This window comes from Cnephaeus nilssonii, assembly GCF_951640355.1.
Source record: "Cnephaeus nilssonii genome assembly, chromosome: 9".
NCBI classification, from domain to species: Eukaryota; Metazoa; Chordata; class Mammalia; order Chiroptera; family Vespertilionidae; genus Cnephaeus; species Cnephaeus nilssonii.
This window is the reverse complement of record NC_137080.1, coordinates 8,058,291-8,077,062: the sequence shown is the minus strand read 5'-3', so window position 1 is coordinate 8,077,062 and position 18,772 is coordinate 8,058,291. Positions and strand designations below refer to the sequence as shown.

Sequence of the window (18,772 nt, the reverse complement as noted above, 5' to 3'; positions counted from 1 at the left end):
GAAAAGCAACAGATTTATATAAAAAAGAGGTATTAGAAAATTAATTGTCCTTGAACAGGACCTGGATTTCTGAATTTGTTCCCCTCCATAACTTACTATTTAAAGGTAATTTTTAACCATTGGAAAACAGTCTCTCTCTCTCCTGAATAAAGGTCACCCCGCGCTGTACCGAGTTTGGAATCCCCCATGTGTGTCAGTAGGAGATGGCGAAAGGAGAAGGAAAAAAGTCTCTTATCCCAAAAGCAGTTCGGAGGTGGCCAAGAGGAGGCACTCAGTACATTCGCTGAGGAAATGACGAGAAGGAAATTGTTTTGTGTCTCGGGAACCATGTGGAATTCCAAGATAAGAAAAACAGTTGCTAATTTGAGTATAAAAGCAGGAAACATGATACACTTGTTTCCTTTTATGCAAACACAAGTATATGAGGGGTTGTGTGAAAATTATTTCTCTCTTGTGGAATCACAAAGACATAGAATCAAAGTGCTTCTTTGGCCACGCTGGCTTTTCTTTCTTCCTCTTCTTTCTCCTCTCTCTTCTGTGTCTGGCGGATATTATGGCTAATAACACAACAAGCTTAGGAAGTCCATGGCCAGAAAACTTTTGGGGTAAGATATTTTCTTTACCTGTTTTTTATTTAAAATTAGGACGCAGAGAAATGTACTGTGACTTATGAAGACATTGGATATCTCTGAGACCTTTTGTTTACTGTAAACTGACTCTTTTCATTGATGGATTATAATAGATACATTTTTTAAAATATAAAATGTCTTTATTGGGGGCTATAAAGACACCCAGAAAAATCTGGGCAACAGGCATAGATTGGCTGGTGTTACAAAATATACTTAGAAAAGAATAAGAATAAAGATGAGAAGCAAGGCGGCAGTACTTGCTCTTTGGAATATGATAATGTGGCTTTTGTTGGAAAATGAAGTTTTATTTGTTTAAGGTTATGGCTTGTGTATTTTATTGAATGAAACCAAGAATTCCTGTAGAGGCTACCTCAACATACATGGTCAATGCTATACTTTTTAATTCCCAAAGGGAACCTAACTAATAAGTCAGTACTGAAGGAGTGTGACACCACAGATAAAATAAGGAACCCTAGTATGAAATTAGAGGGGAAAACTGAGCTAGAAAAAGCTAAGCGGGAAGGACACCACGTCTAACATTACAGAGGAAGCCAGCGCAGGCGAGAAAGGCACAGCACAGAGGGCCTGTGTTCAGACACAGCTGCCGCTCCAATACCGGGCCGGTGGGGTCAGCAGCACCAGTGGTTCAGGCTAGAGGTCCCGGGAAGGACTGGGATGTGAAACTGCCGTGTACTTTGGGTCCAGGGAAATTTTAAAAATCGAGGGGGCAATTTGAATTACATCCAGAAAAAGACTTCAGAGGAGAAAATGGAGTTTTTAGATGGAGATCCCTGTTTATTAATCCAGAACAGGTTTTTAACCCACGGAGAGAACTATTCCAGACTTTCTGTTGCAATTCAAGGGGATATTTTGGGAACAATGAGGGGAAAGGTGAGCAGCAGTGGCCCACGGCCCCTGGCAACCTCCCCGACGGGTCCACCATCACGGAAACTCGCATGAAGGGAATTAATCATTCTTTCTACATTCAACCAGTTATGTTTGCTTCCATTTGTAAATTATATTAGGGAACATCCTACAATAATTATATAACAAAATTAGGAAGAAAAAAATAAATTATATTTGCATATCTAAAAAATGGCTTGATAGGCTTATTCAGGTAGACACCAACAGATGATAAGCCTTTGCATGGTAGACTTGTAGACATCTAATTATATGTTTGTTACAATACTACTTGGTGTCCTCATAAGAGAGAAAGTGAATGTCCAAAAATCAGCTAGAGTGTGTTGACACTGAATTCATTGTTACAAATCTAAGCAGCAGTGTAAATGAATTCAAAAGCAAAGCAACTCTTCCTGCAAAAATTAATTGTTAAAGCCAAATCTATTTTTTTTTCCCAACAACCAAATCTCAGGTTCACTTAGGGAAAGGAAATCATTATCCACAGACTAAAACATGGGCGGTAATCATTAAGTAAACTTGAAGCTCTAAGAGCAAATGTTTCGTTGGAGTCTATTTGCCAATCCTCAAAATGGTAATTTTTTTAAAATATAGAAATCTGTGCTTGAAAAAGAATTCAGACTTACTGTTCCAAAGATAGTTCCTAGTGTTTCTTTGTCTTTGTCTTAGTGAATACAATGGAAAATAGATAAAAATAATGAAAACCAGGAAGAGGAGTGTTATGTTGATAAGCATTAACAAAATCAGGGCAAATATGTTGAGCAGATATAATGTTTTGGGGAAAAATATGTAAAAGATCACATTATTTTTTTCTGAAGTAAGGAATATTAAGTGGAAAATGCAGAAGTGTAAATGTGAATATATAAAAGATAAAAGTTTCTTGAAACATAAATGCCCATCTTTTTCTTTTCCTTTCTTATGTGTATCTAAATTGATATCTATTTTGATCACTGACTCCACAGACATATTATTTTGAAAATCTTGTAAAATGCAGTGCAAGGCATTGTCCATGGCTGCCAAAGTCAACCGGCTGCTTCTCACTTTGAATTTGGAGAAGTAAAGAAAGACTAGCTTAGAAAAACAAAACTTGAGCGTTAAGCATATCAGTTTCTCAGACTTAACACACGTAAGCTGCATAAAATGATGATGGTTATTACCAACCATGACAGCTTGCATTTTCATAGTAATCGCCCCCCAACACTTATTACATGTTGTGCAAGTATTAAAGCAATTAGTGCAGCGTGGGCAACAGCATCAGTCTGAGAGGGACAACCTAGGTGAAGATACCCCCTTAGAGTTCTCAGTTTTGCTTAAAACTATTGCTATACACATTGCCCATGAAACCAGCAAGAGACAACTGGGCAAGGTGAGCTGGGCCCTAATGTAAGGAAATAAACTTAGTTGTCCTCTTGGTCCTTGGAGTCCTAAAGAATACATACTGTGGTTAAACTTCCTGTCTTACCATGTGGCTTTTCTCTTGGCTAACAGAGTATGTGTATTTGGCTAGCATTGTGTGTGTGTTTGGCTAGCATTGTGTGTGTCCTTAGCTAGCATTGTGTGTGTGTTTGGTTAGCATTGTGTGTATATTTGGCTAACATTATATGTGTATTTGGCTAACATTGTATGTGTATTTGGCTAGCATTGTGTGTGTGCTTGGCTAGCATTGTGTGTGTGTTTGGCTAACATTATGTGTGTATTTGGCTAGCATTGTGTGTTTGTTTGGCTAGCATTGTGTGTGTGTTTGGCTAGCATTGTGTGTGTGCTTGGCTAGCATTGTGTGTGTGTGTTTGGCTAGCATTGTGTGTGTGTTTGGCTAGCATTGTGTGTGTGTTTGGCTAGCATTGTGTGTTTGTTTGGCTAGCATTGTGTGTGTGTTTGGCTAACACTGTATGTGTGTTTGGCTAACATTATATGTGTATTTGGCTAGCATTGTATGTGTGTTTGGCTAGCATTGTGTGTGTGTTTGGCTAGCATTATGTGTGTGTTTGGCTAACATTATGTGTGTATTTGGCTAGCATTGTGTGTTTGTTTGGCTAGCATTGTGTGTGTGTTTGGCTAACAATGTATGTGTGTTTGGCTAGCATTGTATGTGTGTTTGGCTAGCATTGTGTGTGTGTTTGGCTAGCATTGTATGTGTGTTTGGCTAGCATTGTGTGTGTGTTTGGCTAACACTGTATGTGTGTTTGGCTAGCATTGTGTGTGTGTTTGGCTAGCATTGTGTGTGTGTTTGGCTAGCATTGTATGTGTGTTTGGCGAGCATTGTGTGTGTGTTTGGCTAGCATTGTATGTGTGTTTGGCTAGCATTGTGTGTGTGCTTGGCTAGCATTGTGTGTGTGTTTGGCTAGCATTGTATGTGTGTTTGGCGAGCATTGTGTGTGTGTTTGGCTAACACTGTATGTGTGTTTGGCTAGCATTGTGTGTGTATATTTGGCTAGTATTGTGTGTGTATTTGGCTATCATTGTGTGTATATTTGGCTAGCATTGTGTGTGTGTTTGGCTAACACTGTATGTGTGTTTGGCTAGCATTGTGTGTGTATATTTGGCTAGCATTGTGTGTATATTTGGCTAGCATTGTGTGTGTGTTTGGCTAACACTGTATGTGTGTTTGGCTAGCATTGTGTGTGTATATTTGGCTAGCATTGTGTGTGTATTTGGCTAGCATTATGTGTGTGTTTGGCTAGCATTGTGTGTATATTTGGCTAGCATTGTGTGTGTATTTGGCTAGCATTGTGTGTGTTTTTGGCTAGCATTGTATGTGTGTTTGGCTAGCATTGTGTATATATTTGGCTAGCATTGTGTGTGTGTTTGGCTAGCATTGTATGTGTGTTTGGCTAGCATTGTGTGTATATTTGGCTAACACTGTATGTGTATTTGGCTAGCATTGTGTGTGTGTTTGGATAGCATTGTATGTGTGTTTGGCTAGCATTGTATGTGTGTTTGGCTAGCATTGTGTGTGTGTTTGGCTAGCATTGTGTGTGTGTTTGGCTAGCATTGTATGTGTGTTTGGCTAGCATTATGTGTGTGTTTGGCTAGCATTGTATGTGTGTTTGGCTAGCATTGTATGTGTGTTTGGCTAGCATTGTGTGTGTGTTTGGCTAGCATTGTGTGTATATTTGGCTAGCATTGTATGTGTGTTTGGCTAGCATTATGTGTGTGTTTGACTAGCATTGTGTGTGTGTTTGCCTAGCATTGTGTGTATATTTGGCTAACACTGTATGTGTATTTGGCTAGCATTGTGTGTGTGTTTGGCTAACATTATGTGTATTTGGCTAGCATTGTGTGTGTGTTTGGCTAGCATTGTGTGTATATTTGGCCAGGATTGTATGTGTGTTTGGCTAGCATTGTGTGTGTGTTTGGCTAGCATTGTGTGTATATTTGGCCAGGATTGTGTGTGTTTGGCTAGCATTGTATGTGTATTTGGCTAGCATTGTGTGTGTGTTTGGCTAGCATTGTATGTGTATTTGGCTAGCATTGTGTGTGTGTTTGGCTAGCATTGTATGTGTATTTGGCTAGCATTGTGTGTGTGTTTGCCTAGCATTGTGTGTATATTTGGCTAACACTGTATGTGTATTTGGCTAGCATTGTGTGTGTGTTTGGCTAGCATTGTGTGTGTGTTTGGCTAACACTGTATGTGTATTTGGCTAGCATTGTGTGTGTATTTGGCTAGCATTGTGTGTATATTTGGCTAGTATTGTGTGAGTGTTTGGCTAGCATTGTGTGTGTGTTTGGCTAGCATTGTGTGTGTGTTTGGCTAGCATTGTATGTGTGTTTGGCTAGCATTGTGTGTGTTTGGCTAGCAATGTGTGTATATTTGGCTAACACTGTGCGTGTGTGTTTGGCTAGCATTGTGTGTGTGTTTGGCTAGCAATGTGTGTATATTTGGCTAACACTGTGTGTGTGTTTGGCTAGCAATGTGTGTATATTTGGCTAACACTGTGTGTGTGTTTGGCTAGCATTGTGAGTGTGTTTGGCTAGCAATGTGTGTATATTTGGCTAACACTGTGTGTGTGTTTGGCTAGCATTGTGAGTGTGTTTGGCTAGCATCATTGGTTTAGGAGCTTGCATTTATTTACCTCAATCAATCCTCTCCCAAATGGCAATGTCTGTCCTCAAGAAGATTACATTCTTGGAGGAGATTATGTGCTCATACATATGCAAATAAATGCCTTTATTGTCATGGGATAATACAAGCTAATATATGGTAAAATGGCAATGATTCATAATATATTACAAGTTTTTAAAAAAGATGGCAGAAATGGTTCCTAAATCCTTTTTAGAAGAAAAGAGACTGCCTGTTTCTAGAAGGTCAGATAAGATTCAAATAGAGAGATAATCCTAGGAAGGACTTTTCAGTCATTCCTTTTTCCTTCATTCACTCATTAACTCATTCATTCATATATTTATCTATCTACTTCATTAGTTTACTCAGAAGCATTGACTGGCCACCCATCCTATATAATAAAAGCCTAATATGCAAATCGACCAAATGGCAAAATGACTGATGGAATGACCGGTCTCTATGATGTGCACTGACCACCAGGGGGCAGATGCTCAACACAGGAGCTGCTCCCAGCCCTCAGGCCCCAGGCCAGCCAAGGCGGGTGCCAGCGGGGGCTCCCCGATCACCCCACTGGTCACCCCACAGATCGGCCCTGATCACTGGCCAGACCTAGGGACCATACCCATGTACAAATTTTGTGCATCAGACCTCTAGTTACTATATAACAGGCAATGTGTTAGCTATTAGGACAGAAATAAGGCCTAGCTGGAGAATTTCAGGGAGCTCAGGAGAAATGTTATCAGCAAATATGCACAAGTAAGTACACACAAGCCACGTTTGTTGAGAAGTGAATGGCTTGAGGCAGAATTGTGTAAAGAATGACAGTGTAAAAGTTTGAGCAAGTTTAACATAATAATCCTCAATTTCATGAACTGGGTCTCCCCTCTTTCCTCTTCCCTAAGACTTTTTCTCTAAGGTGGTGAGCGGGGATAGAGGGCGGGGGGTAACATACTATTAGGGTATTGGAGAAGGAGTGCCTTTGGTTCATGAGAGAATATTTTTAGTTCTGATTCTTGCTTTGTACACTTAGTTATTTCTTACAGTTTCCATTTTTCTGCTGATACTTTCTATTTTTTCTTTCATTATGAACATTTTTCTTCACATCATTAAACATAGATATCAGTTGCTTTGACATCTTTATTAGAACATCTGGGTCATCCTAGTGTCTTAAAGGGCTGACTTTCTTTTCTCTTAGAATGGGTCACATTTTCCTGTTTCTTCATGTCAAGCAGCTTTACATTGTATTCTGAAGGTTTTCAATGGGCTTTTGGATTCTTTTAGATTACCTAGAAGAGTTTCTTTTTCTAGTTTGTTTTTACAAGCAAATACATTTTTAGAACTCCAACTAAAATCCCTATAAAGCCTGTCTCTTGAAAGGCAGTTCACGTCTCAGATTAGTTTAGAAGTTGGTCTTTTGGTTTGTTTGTTATTTCTCTAGCTGTGCTGTTTGGAATTTGCAATATAGTTCAAGAGTCAACCATAGATATAGGAAATGTTTATCAATAATATTTAGGGATCCTCTTTTCCGCTGTTTCTTCAGACTGGAAATATTACAGGTTTTCAGTTGGAGTTTCACCTGCCCCACATAACTCAGACTGGAAACTGTGCTCTGGCCAGAAGTTTTGAAAAGTAGAAAAATAATCTAGTTCTTGCTCTTCTTTTCTTCCAAGAGTCAGATTCCCTCTAGTAACCGCCTATGTTTGGTCATTCTTCAGTGCCTGCAGATAGGAATTGTTTTAGGGGAAGGGGAGGGTGTGTGGTTTAACCAGTATTTATAGTCAGTATACCTGAAAGGATCAGTCCACAAAAGCTTACTTGGAATCTTATCTTTACACTAGAGGCCCAGTGCACGAATTCGTGCACCAGTGGGGTCCTTCAGCCTGGCCAGCAGGATAGGTCCAAAACTGGTTTCTGACATCCCCCAAGGGGTCCTGGATTGCGAGAGGGCACAGGCCAGGCCGAGGGACCACACTGGTGCACAATCAGGGCCTGGGAGGGACACAGGAGGTTGACCAGCCAGGGAGGGACTGCGGGAGGGCTCCAGGGCATATCCGGCCGGTCTTGCTCAGTCCTGATTGGCCGGACCCCAGCAGAAAGCTAAACTACCGGTCAGAGCATCTGCCCCCTGGTGGTCAGTGAACGTCATATTGACTGGTCAACCAGTCGACTGTCTGCCCACTGGTGGTGCACGTCATAGCGAGCAGTTGAGCAGCCTTAGCATATCATTAGCATATTACGCTTTGATTGATTGAGCGGCTGACCCGGCGACTGGACACTTAGCATATTAGGCTTTTATTATATAGGATGTTTCTACTGTCTATGCAAAGCCTTAAGTCAGGAAGGAGTCTGGTGGCAGAGAGCAGTGTGGATGGAGTTAGATGAGCCAGTAGAAGAGTAGAGGTGAGCAGAGGTAATTAAATACAGGTCAACTTGGAACCTCTATCTATAAGGCCACTTTTAGGAGTTTACTTTCACTCAAATATGGAGGGCTTAGAACAGAAGAGTGATGTGATTTGACTTATATTTCCAAAGGTTCACTGTGGCTATTATATTGAGAATAGAACATAATTGGGAGAGTAGGACAAAATGACCAGATAGAAGGCTACTGCAATATTCCAGGTCAAAGATGCTGACTGCTTGGACCACGAAGGTGGCAGAGTAGTTAATAAGAAGTTGAATTCTGGATATCGAGGCATTGTGAAAACAGACCAAAGAGGATTTTCTGGCAGATGATATGCTCATAAAAGTAATTACTCTGTTGAAATTATTGTAATCCATTGAGTTTTCTGTGCCCTAAATATTATTCTCTCTAAAAAGCTTTTGCCAACATATTATTGCTTGAAACATTCTCCTCTATACTTGAGGGAACCAAGAACAGCATGCTAGTACATAGCCCGCTTTGGTAATAGCTAAGCTTCATTATTCTTATAATTGCAAAGGATTTTGTGAATAGATCAATGTTCTATTCTGTTATCAAAGACTAAAATTACTTTTCAGATATTGGAATGATTCAACTCAAGGCCACTAGATGGTAGCCTCTACTAAATTTTAATACTAATAAAATTTGAGGTAATGATTAGATTTACTAAAAACCAGATTCAATATTAGAATATTAGAATTGGGAGGCACTGTAGTGACTGTTAGTAGGCCAAAATTAATAACATGACTTGGGCAAGTTAAATACCCATTATAATAAAAATTATTCATTGAGGACATATGAACCAGTCCCTTGCTAGTTGTATAGAAACACAATACAAATTGGAATAACAATATCTAATTTATATGCCATACCTTACTGATCTTATTTATTTATTGGTCCTTGTTTCTATGTTTATTTATTTTTGTTGAATTCATTTATTGGGGTGTGTTGGTTAATAAAATTATATAGATTCCAGGTGTATAATTCTCTAATACATCATCTGTATACTCTACTGATTTTGCCTTCAAATGGATATCTGCATTTTTAAAAGTAATTGTTTGTTCTCATTATGTGCATTATATTGCAATTATATGAAGTGAAATCATGGCTCATTTCTCTTCCCCTAAGAATGTTGAGAAATAAGAAGCAAACTGTCCTCAAAAGAGAAATAGCTGAGCCAATATATTCTTCAAGTATATTTTCTTTTATAGTAATTTTTTTTAAAAGCTCCCAAAATTTATGGTCAGAGGTCTGCCAGAATTGAACTACATAATTTTAAAGCTATATGGCCAATAGATACTGTTTTTATTATATATTTTCTGGATTCACAGTTTGTGTCCGAAAAATCATTCACTATAAACAAAAAGTCTCCTTATGGAAGACCATTCTGGAACAGGCTATTATAATTGTGGTTCTTGATATTTCTTTCTTATTGCTTTTCTGCATTTCCACACTTGTTCTTGCAGTTTATATTTAAGGGAGCTTAGCAAGATAGATCAGCTTTTTAACAGATATTTCAGCAAGTCTTAGAGAGTCTTATGTCATTACTCTCATTTGTAAGTATTAAAAAATTCTGCATATATAGCAAGGACATAAGAATTAGTGCAATAATTTCTAAAACAGATATTTGATTGACCATATGGGAAAGGAAGTCAGTTTCATGGCATGTGCACTCAACTGAACAACAAAATTAGGCAAATCCATATCTAAGGCAGCATAATGTTCTCTCTCATTTTTATAATTTCTGTAGCTCCATCTTATTGTATTTATATTCCTTCAAAATTTAAATAATTTATTATTAATATGTATATATTATTCTCAGGTACTTTTGGCATTCAATATTTAATCCTCTTCAGCTATGTATATAACCATATACAGTCTTTCACTTATAATAACCACATATTTTGAATCATAATTATCTATTCTGCCTACATTGTGGGCCCAGACACTAGGTCTATGATGTCAAATAGAAATATTACCAACCCATAGGAAATAATAATTTAAAATAGATATATTATCAAATTGCTCTTGTGAGACTATTATTCTACTTTTAGTGCCACTAAAAATAATAATCTTTCCACTCACAAAACTTATATTTGTCATTTATGAAGATTGTGGTGGTTGAAAATATTCTTTAACAACTTATCTACCGGAGTTTGTATATGACCCTTGTTTTCTTATATCAGAACAATAATAGATTTTGGAAAGAAAGCCACCTGGCATATAAATATATTTCTCACTCCATGTATTTTGGTTTCCTTTGCTAATTTTCTCAATCACTTTAAGGAAAAGAAATTATTTCCCCTGATTATATATTTTGAAAGTTTCTATTTTTTTTTTCTTGACATTGAACCTGATGCTATTTCTCACTATAGATAAACCATTAGGAACACTTTATTTGCCAGAAGAGACTGTGGTCCAGAGGTTGAAAGGGTAGATACACTGAGAAACAACTGTATGGAAACTCCTGTAAATCTTCAAATGCTTTTACTGGGTAACTGACTCTGTTTCAAGATCTTGGTTTTATCTCCATTTAGTTGAAATAAAGTAAATATATGTGTTTGGCCTCATCTAATATACCTGCTTATATCCTGACTAGAGGCCCAGTGCACGAAATTCATGCTGGTGTGTGTGTGTGTGTGTGTGTGTGTGTGTGTGTGTGTGTGTGTCTCCCTTAGCCCAGCCAACACCTTCTCCAATCTGGGACCCCTTGAGGGATGTCTCACTGCCCGTTTAGGCCCATCCCTACTGGGATCGGGCCTAAACGGGCAGTCGGACATCCCTCTCATAATCCAGGACTGCTGGCTCCCAACTGCTCACCTGCTTGCCTTCCTGATTGCTCCTAACCGCTTCTACCTGCCAGCCTGATCACCCCTAACCACTCCCCTGCCAGCCTGATTGATGCCTAACTGCTGCCTTGCCAGCCTGTTCGCCCCCAACTTCCCTCCCTTGCAGGCCTGGTCCCCCCAAATGTTCTCCACTGCAGGCCTGGGTCCCCCCAACTGCCCTCCCCCGAAAGCCCAGTCGCCCCCAACTTCCCTCCTCTGCCAGCCTGGTCACCCCTAACTGCCCTCCCCTGCTGGCCTGATCGCCCACAACTGCCCTCTCTTGCAGGCCTGGTCCCTCCCAACTGCCCTCCCCTGCTGGCCATATTGTGGCAGCCATCTTGTGTCCACATGGGGGCAGCTATCTTTGACCACATGGGGTTAGCCATCTTGTGTGTTGGAGTGACGGTCAATTTGCATATTACTCTTTTATTAGATAGGATATATGTAGGATCCTCAATCAGACCCTAGTGGTTATATAAGTTTATATACAAAAGCCAGGGCATGTACTTTGTGAACTTAACTATTTGTCTCCTCATTTTATGTTGTACATGAGTAAAAGCCATAGTCTCCTGACCAGTGCTGGTGTCAATATTCAATTATTAAAATAAATCATGTTAGTTCTGCCCTGGCTCAGTTGACTGGAATACTGCTTAATACATAGAAAAGTGTTGGGTTTGATTCCCATCAGGGCCCATACCTAGTTTGCTGGTTTGATCCCTAGTTGGGGCACTTAGGAAAAGCAAATGACCTGCATTTCTGTCTCACATCAATGTTTCTTTCTCCCTTCCTGTCTCTCTAAAAATCAATAAACTATCCTTAGTGAGGATTTTAAAAAATCATGTTAGTTCTACTATATAAATCTTACAATCTTTCAATATCAATAAAATGAGAAATTTGAGTCCAAGGCATTTTTAAGAGTTTGTTTTCACTAAAACCCCATATCTCTGTTTCTATATTTGAAGTTGTTGATATTTAAAATTCTGTAATGGAGGCTGTTGATTCAGGGAAATATATCAATAGAAAACATAATATTGTTTACCATAATTTTCCCAAGTATTTTTGTTCATAACAGACTTTCAAATCTGGTGTCCACCCTTGTCTTCCCACGCCAGAATCCTAGGAGTCATTCTAGAATACGCTTTTCCTCCGTATAGCAAAGTATGATGTTTTTACTGGTTGATTTTTATTTCTAGATGTTGAAGGTGGGAGAGGAATTGTGTGTCCTTTAACGGTTTTTAATTTTCTTTTGTTTCAAAGGATCCCAAATTTTCCCTTTACTCTTTCTTTTCCCTTTCATTGTATAGTTACCAAAAGCCCTTCTCCTTCTCTTCCTTTGTTGTTTTTAAGAAGCTTCATTAAGACAGAATTTACCCACTGAAAGGGCACATTTAAATGGTTTTTATTATAGCCACAAAGTTGTGTGACCATCACCACAATCTAATCTGAGAACATTTTGTCCTTCACAAAGAAACCCTGTTCCCATAGCAGTCACTCCCCTTCCCTCCCATCTCTCCCACCCGCCCTAAGCAATCACTATTTGCTTTCTATCTCCACAGTTTTATCTGTTCTGAACATTTCATATAAATGCAATCATATGAGAGGTGATCTTTGGCAGTCTTTCCAAAGAAATGTGCCTCCTCAAATTCCTGTATGCACCAAAAGCTTCTTTCCTAAAGCACTGTGTTCAGGGACCAGAATACCTTTTCATCATTTTTAGTTTTTACAGAATTGCCTTTCTTCTCCATGAAGGCTTTCGGGGGAAGCATGGAAGATAAGTGATTGGCATCTCTATTGTTTTCCATAGTTCATTTTCTAGGTAACTTGAAGTTGGATGTCACTGTCTTCTAATTATGCTGAAGGCATGGGTTTTGTACAGTTTTATTTGTTCATTTTGTTGTTCTCTAATGTTTTGTGTTTGTTTTTTCTCTTTTGGAAGAAACATTGGAGAATTCTTATTTCTATTGCTGCCATTATCTTGGAAACTCTGAATTCCTATAAGTTCTTTTCTGGGCTCCAAATATTTGGGGCCCCAATAGAGGTTAATTTGGAATTTTACTATATTACTAGCAAGGCTTACATTAGGTTCTAACTTTATTTATTTGCTTTTTCCAGATAGAGTCTGATGCAATAAAATCCTCATCTCAAGAGACTGCATTTTCAGGTTATGACTCAGTATTATTTTTGTGAGACACATTTTGGAAGAACAATACTGGGTCTAAGATATACTTCCTGAATCATCTTGTAATTCAGAAGTCATCTTCCTATTATAAAAAAATTATTGTTTAGATTTAATATAAACAATTGTCTTAGAGGATTTTTATATTTCTAAAGATAATTGTGAAAGTAGGACATAAGAGATATAATCTTTCCTCAGGAGATAAATGTAACAATAAAAGGTGGAAAGACATGAAATATATCTTAAAATTAAGGAGCAATAATCATTCTTATATATCCATTAACATTAGCTTATTTTGTTATTTCTGAATTACTGATTTTCATAGACTACAACAACAAACTGGTAAAAAACAACACCTTGGCAATCATAAAGTCTAACTCCATTAAAAAAATAATAAAACAAATTTCTTAAAAATCACAAACATGTTAGGGATGAAGCTGAATTTGAATCAGCTTTTGCTGTGTAACAATCCAACCCAAAACACAGTGGCCTAAATGATCATTGATGTGGCTCATAATTCTGGGGTTGGCAATTTGGATGCAGATCCGCTTAATGCGTTTCCTGTTGGCCTTCTCTCATGTATCACACTCAGATGTTGGATTGACTAGAATCTGAATTGCCTAAATGATCCCACTTACATATTTGGAGTTTGACAGGCTCTTGGCCAGGGCCACAAGGATAACTGGGCCATGTAGCGCTCAACAACCAAGAGGCTAGCCTGAATGAGTTCATCGGCTGGCAATTGCAGGGTTCCCGAGAGCAGAAGGGGTGGAAGTTGAAAGCCCTCTTGAGACTTTGACTTGTGCTAACACAGCTTCATTTTCCATTGAGTCCTATTGGCCCAAGCAAGTCAATGAAGGCAGACCAGATTCAAGGGGTGGGGAAGCAGATTCTACCTCCTCCTGAAAGGAACTTCTTTTGTTTTCCCAATTTCTCAACCCCATGTAGTTAATTTCCAGATAAGCAATTGGATAAGATAGCTTACTCCTCTACTTAAGAGTAACTAATTTTTTAATGAAATGTAGGTGTCTCTATCCAAAAGGTTATACATGAAATGGAGCTTGAAGAATGAGTTTTCTAGACAGAAATGTAAAAATTGTATCTAGATATAAAGAAAAAAATATGTGGGAAAGCACAGAATTTAAGAGAGAATGACAGGCTTTGGGTTAGTGAGAAAATCAACATGGCTCATGAGTTAGGTCGTAGGGTAGCGAATGGAGAAATGTGGTGAGTGTTAAGGCTGGAGGGGTCTTCTGATATCTGGGGTGTCTTTCCATTCAAAGCAGGGCCTCTGTTACCCAGTTTCATTCAAGGATATGTGTGTAGTTCCCACGAAGGAGCAGTAAGGTAGAATTTCCATTTTGGTAAGGTTTTCTGCCCTCCCCCATTTTCCACCAGAACAGGAAATCTGAACAAATACAAGTTCTGTGAATTGAAGGATACTAGTGTATAGCGGAGATTCTATGGAAATTCAGGGGACAGGAATTTTATTATCAAAACAAGGACATGATGGCAGCATGAGCCAGAACTTTGGGACTGAGAAAGAGCCCAGTAGTCTGTATAGGTCATGTCATCAGTGAGTCATAGATATAAGTGACAGTCCAGAATTTCAGAGGATATAACATAAATCAGTCAGCCCACCAGATGGTTCTAACCCAGCACTTCCTCTCTCAGAATGAGCTCAGAAAGTGAGACATCATGAACCCTGCGGGCGGGAGACATTGATGGGCTTGATAAGAACAGACAGAGGAAAAGGCAAAATCAATACGATTACAAAATTCCTTGTGAACTCTGCGCATTACTTACTACTGTAACTCAAATGGCAATAATATTTCAACTATATTTGCAACCCTTTAAAAATTTTATGAGCTAAATAATGGCCTTTTTAAAAAACCACGAGACTATATTTATTACTTCTTTTCTTAAAGATGATAAAATAGCCCTGGTTGGTTTGGCTCAGTGGATAGAGCGTCAGCCTGTGGACTGAGAAGTCCCGGGTTCGATTCTGATCAAGGGCACATGCCTGGGTTGTGGGCTCAATCGCCAGTAGGGGGCATGCAGGAGGCAGCCAATCAATGATTCTCTCTCATCATTGATGTTTCTAACTCTCTCTTCCTCTCCCTTCCTCCTGAAATCAATAAAAATATTTTTTTAAAAGATGATAAAATAATGTAAGTAACATGAAATGATACATATAAAATGTTATTTTACTAGTATATCCTTTTGTTTAAATGGAAACAACAGTTTTTACTTGTTCATACCCACCTACTACAATTTTCTATTTCTCTAACTTAAAATTGGTGTAATCATATAGGGCATCCCAAAAAGTGTATACACACTTTGAATAATTAATTCCAATGTTTCTTTCTTTTCAGATTTAACCCATTGGAATTAATAATTATTTAAAGTGTGTATACATTTTGGGGAGGAGGCACCCTGAATATACCATCCCATAGTTACTATTTGTATTCTGCCCTGTGTTTTCAGTTGAGTCCCTATTTACAAATCAAAAATTACCTGTTTGGTTTTTTTGTTTCTTTGTTTCAGAGGATCTTATCATATCCTTCACTGTGTCCATGGCCATCGGGCTCGTCATCGGAGGATTTATTTGGGCTCTGTTTGTCTGTCTGTCTCGAAGAAGAGCGAGTGCCCGCATCTCCCATTGGAGTTCAAGTCGGCGACCGAGGTCTTCTTATTCTCACGGCCTCAACAGGCCTGGATTTTACCGCCACAGTGGCTATGAGCGCCGCAGCAACCTCAGCCTGGCCAGTCTCACCTTCCAGCGACAAGCTTCCCTGGAACAAGGCAATTCCTTTCCAAGAAAATCAAGCTTCAGGGCTTCAACGTTCCATCCGTTTCTGCAAAGTCCACCCCTTCCCGTGGACACTGACAGTCAGGTGATGACTCTCCCCTCTTCCCCGACCTCTCCCACCATCCTCACTGCTCAGAGCCTGAGACGCCCTGATTTCCACTGGTCCAGCAGCAGCCTTCCAGTGGGCCTGGCCCCACCGCCTCCGCCGACCTATGAGTCCATCATAAAGGCATTCCCGGATTTCTGATAAGGTGCTTTGGTTAACTTGGTTCTTTCTTTCCTTGTCTTTCCTTGAAAGGAAATCATAAATAGACTAAACAGAATTTTGAGGACATGGCCCAAACGACCAAATGAGTTCCCAAACTGGAAGGTTGAACATTACAATGTACATTGTCTTTGATCCCATTTTCCCTTATCTCACAAATAAGTAATATTTTCACAAATCGTTATATATTTATGTATTTTGTACTCCATGTGAGGATTTTTAAAGGTAGTGATTCTAATCTAAGAATCATCAGTAATACAGTATATATATTTTAGACTAAAATAAAAGCAAGGTAGTTGTGGTTTACAATCCCCATTCACTGTCCAATGTGATTACATAGGGTCTAAGAAATCAGTGTCACTTAAAGTAGGTTCTAGCCTAAGAAATTTTAATTTTGCTTTCTTTGGAATGACAAGTGAACGATTTTACAATCTTGGATTTCTCATGAATTATATGGGCACAAAATGACGGAACATAGAAGATTCCAAAGTTCCCTGATTCCACTCACTTATGCAAAGGATGGGCATCAAGCCGAAGAAGCTGAACTCTGTGCGTGTTACAGGATCCTTCCATTTTGACCTTTACTTTTGTGCTTTTCCTCAGAATAGTTTTCCACACATCATGGAGGCAGAATCCCTGGATTTACTCACATGATAATTTACTTTCTTCACTGTTATGTTTTTAGAAAAGCAACAGCCACAAATCCAATTCATTTAACTTAAAAACACACATTAACACTGAGCTTACATTTTTTTTTCCTAAGGGATAAGTTTTATGTCTTAGATTTAAATCTAGCAATAGGGAAAGCATTTTATCTGGAGACTTTCTCCTGTAATTTCACAAACAAATAAGTTGGAGTCAGTGGGGACAAAGTCTGCCATTGAAATAGATGTTACACTCGTGAAGAATCCTCCTTCCTGGATTGACTCATCAGGCATCATCCTCGTTTGCAGCTCTCTGCATTCAACCTCAGATTCTGTGAAGAGTCTTTATAAATTACTAAACCACGCCATAACTGCAGGCAGTTATTTAAGGAGTTCACTTCCACAAGATGGCCATCCTCTTAAAGAAAGGTACATCCCCAAATGTGGGTACCAGAGAGCTTCAGGGGCCAGATGCTTGTGGCTGCCCTTTTTCATTTAAGGACACAAGTTCACTGGATAATGACTCAAAAGGCCTGTGCTTTATATCTGATACAGTGAATAGTTCGCTTATGTCACTATTTGTTTGTTCCTATGAACACTGGGATTTTTGGTGAAGAAAAATGTACTCTCATTTTAGTTTCTGCAATGCAGTGGTCCCAGCTACTAGTGTCTAAATATGGCTTAAGATTGTAATGATTTTTACATAATAAGATGTTTTCCATAGCATTTTCTTTATTATTTTTATTTAGCTTATATTTATATCGTTCCTTAAGGACTATTATTCTTAATTATGTCTATAGATAGGTTCTCTTTAATGCAATATACTAGAAAAAAAAGAAGGAAAGAAGGAAAAAAAAAGCTCACAGGATAACCAATTTGTTCTAAGTTGTTTTTTTGTTTTGTTTTGTTTTTTTGTTTTGTGTGTGTGTTTTAACACATTTAGCAATCATCACATAGCCACATAAAATTTCAAGGGATCATTAACTTAGTAACAAAGCTATCTTGCATGTATGTCATTCTTATTGTTTCACACGAGAAGTTAAACAGATTTTATATTGGGAGTAAAAACTGTTTTATATCTCACAATCAAAATGAGTGTCTTGTAAATATTATGCAATGTCTGAAATGTGAAATTAGAGCACAACCTGCAGACTTTTTTAGTTGTATTTTTTATTTGAAATGTTTAATATTTTTATGAAACAAATTAAACTGATGTTAATTTTGATTCATGGGTTATTTCTTGAATAACTTTGAATATCTCCTATTTGCTTTGGCCTTCGAACCCAATCTAGACCATTCTTTATTTATACATGAGACACAAACATTATTTTGTATAAAAATGTATTTTAAAAAAAGGGTGACATCACCAATAAATGGAACAGGATTTTTCAATGAGTTAATGCATATGGAAAATATTATTAAAAAACATTAGCTTATATTCCAAAATTACTTAATTAACTTTTTTAGAGAATAGAGTTGTTTTATTAAGATATAATTGACATATAAAATTGTATTAGTTTCAGTTGTACAACACAGTGATGTGTACAACAACAACAAAAATCAGGCTTTGTAGGTAAGCTCCAGCTTAGCTAAGAGCAGAGAGTGGGAGGGCTGATACTTACATTGCGTTATTGATTGCAAAGAAGATAGGAGGAAGTAGGGCTGGCAGCTGGTGAGTAACAAATGACCAAATGTTCCCGGGGGTCTCAGAGTAAAGGTATTCAGTGGGAAGAGAGAGAGAGAATCTTCTGTTTTTTCCCATAGCTATCTGGCTCTCTGGTTTCCAGATCTTTCTGATTTATTTTTGTGCTCCTAAATTCCACTTGTAGGGGACAAGTATTTGTCTTGCTTGGCCAACACATATTTCCATTTTTGCTTACCTAACACTTTAATTTTCTTCGGGGAATAATTATTCCATGTGTCACAGTCTTACTGTGACTCTCTGTCAAAGTTCCCCCACCTGGTCTCTTCCCCTCCTTCCTGTTTATCAAAATGGAGAAAATTCCCCCTTTTCAGTCAAT

The 18,772-nt window shown here is 38.4% G+C and overlaps 1 protein-coding gene across 1 annotated transcript; it reads left to right on the top strand.

The window, feature by feature from the left end:
- The first annotated feature begins 416 nt into the window (after positions 1 to 416).
- Positions 417 to 17,906, top strand: MYCT1 (MYC target 1). Its single transcript, XM_079781036.1, has 2 exons — positions 417 to 605; positions 15,578 to 17,906. Exons 1-2 carry the CDS (start codon positions 422 to 424, stop codon positions 16,087 to 16,089), a joined length of 696 nt encoding a protein of 231 aa, XP_079637162.1. The 5' UTR covers positions 417 to 421; the 3' UTR covers positions 16,090 to 17,906.
- Positions 17,907 to 18,772: the final 866 nt, after the last annotated feature.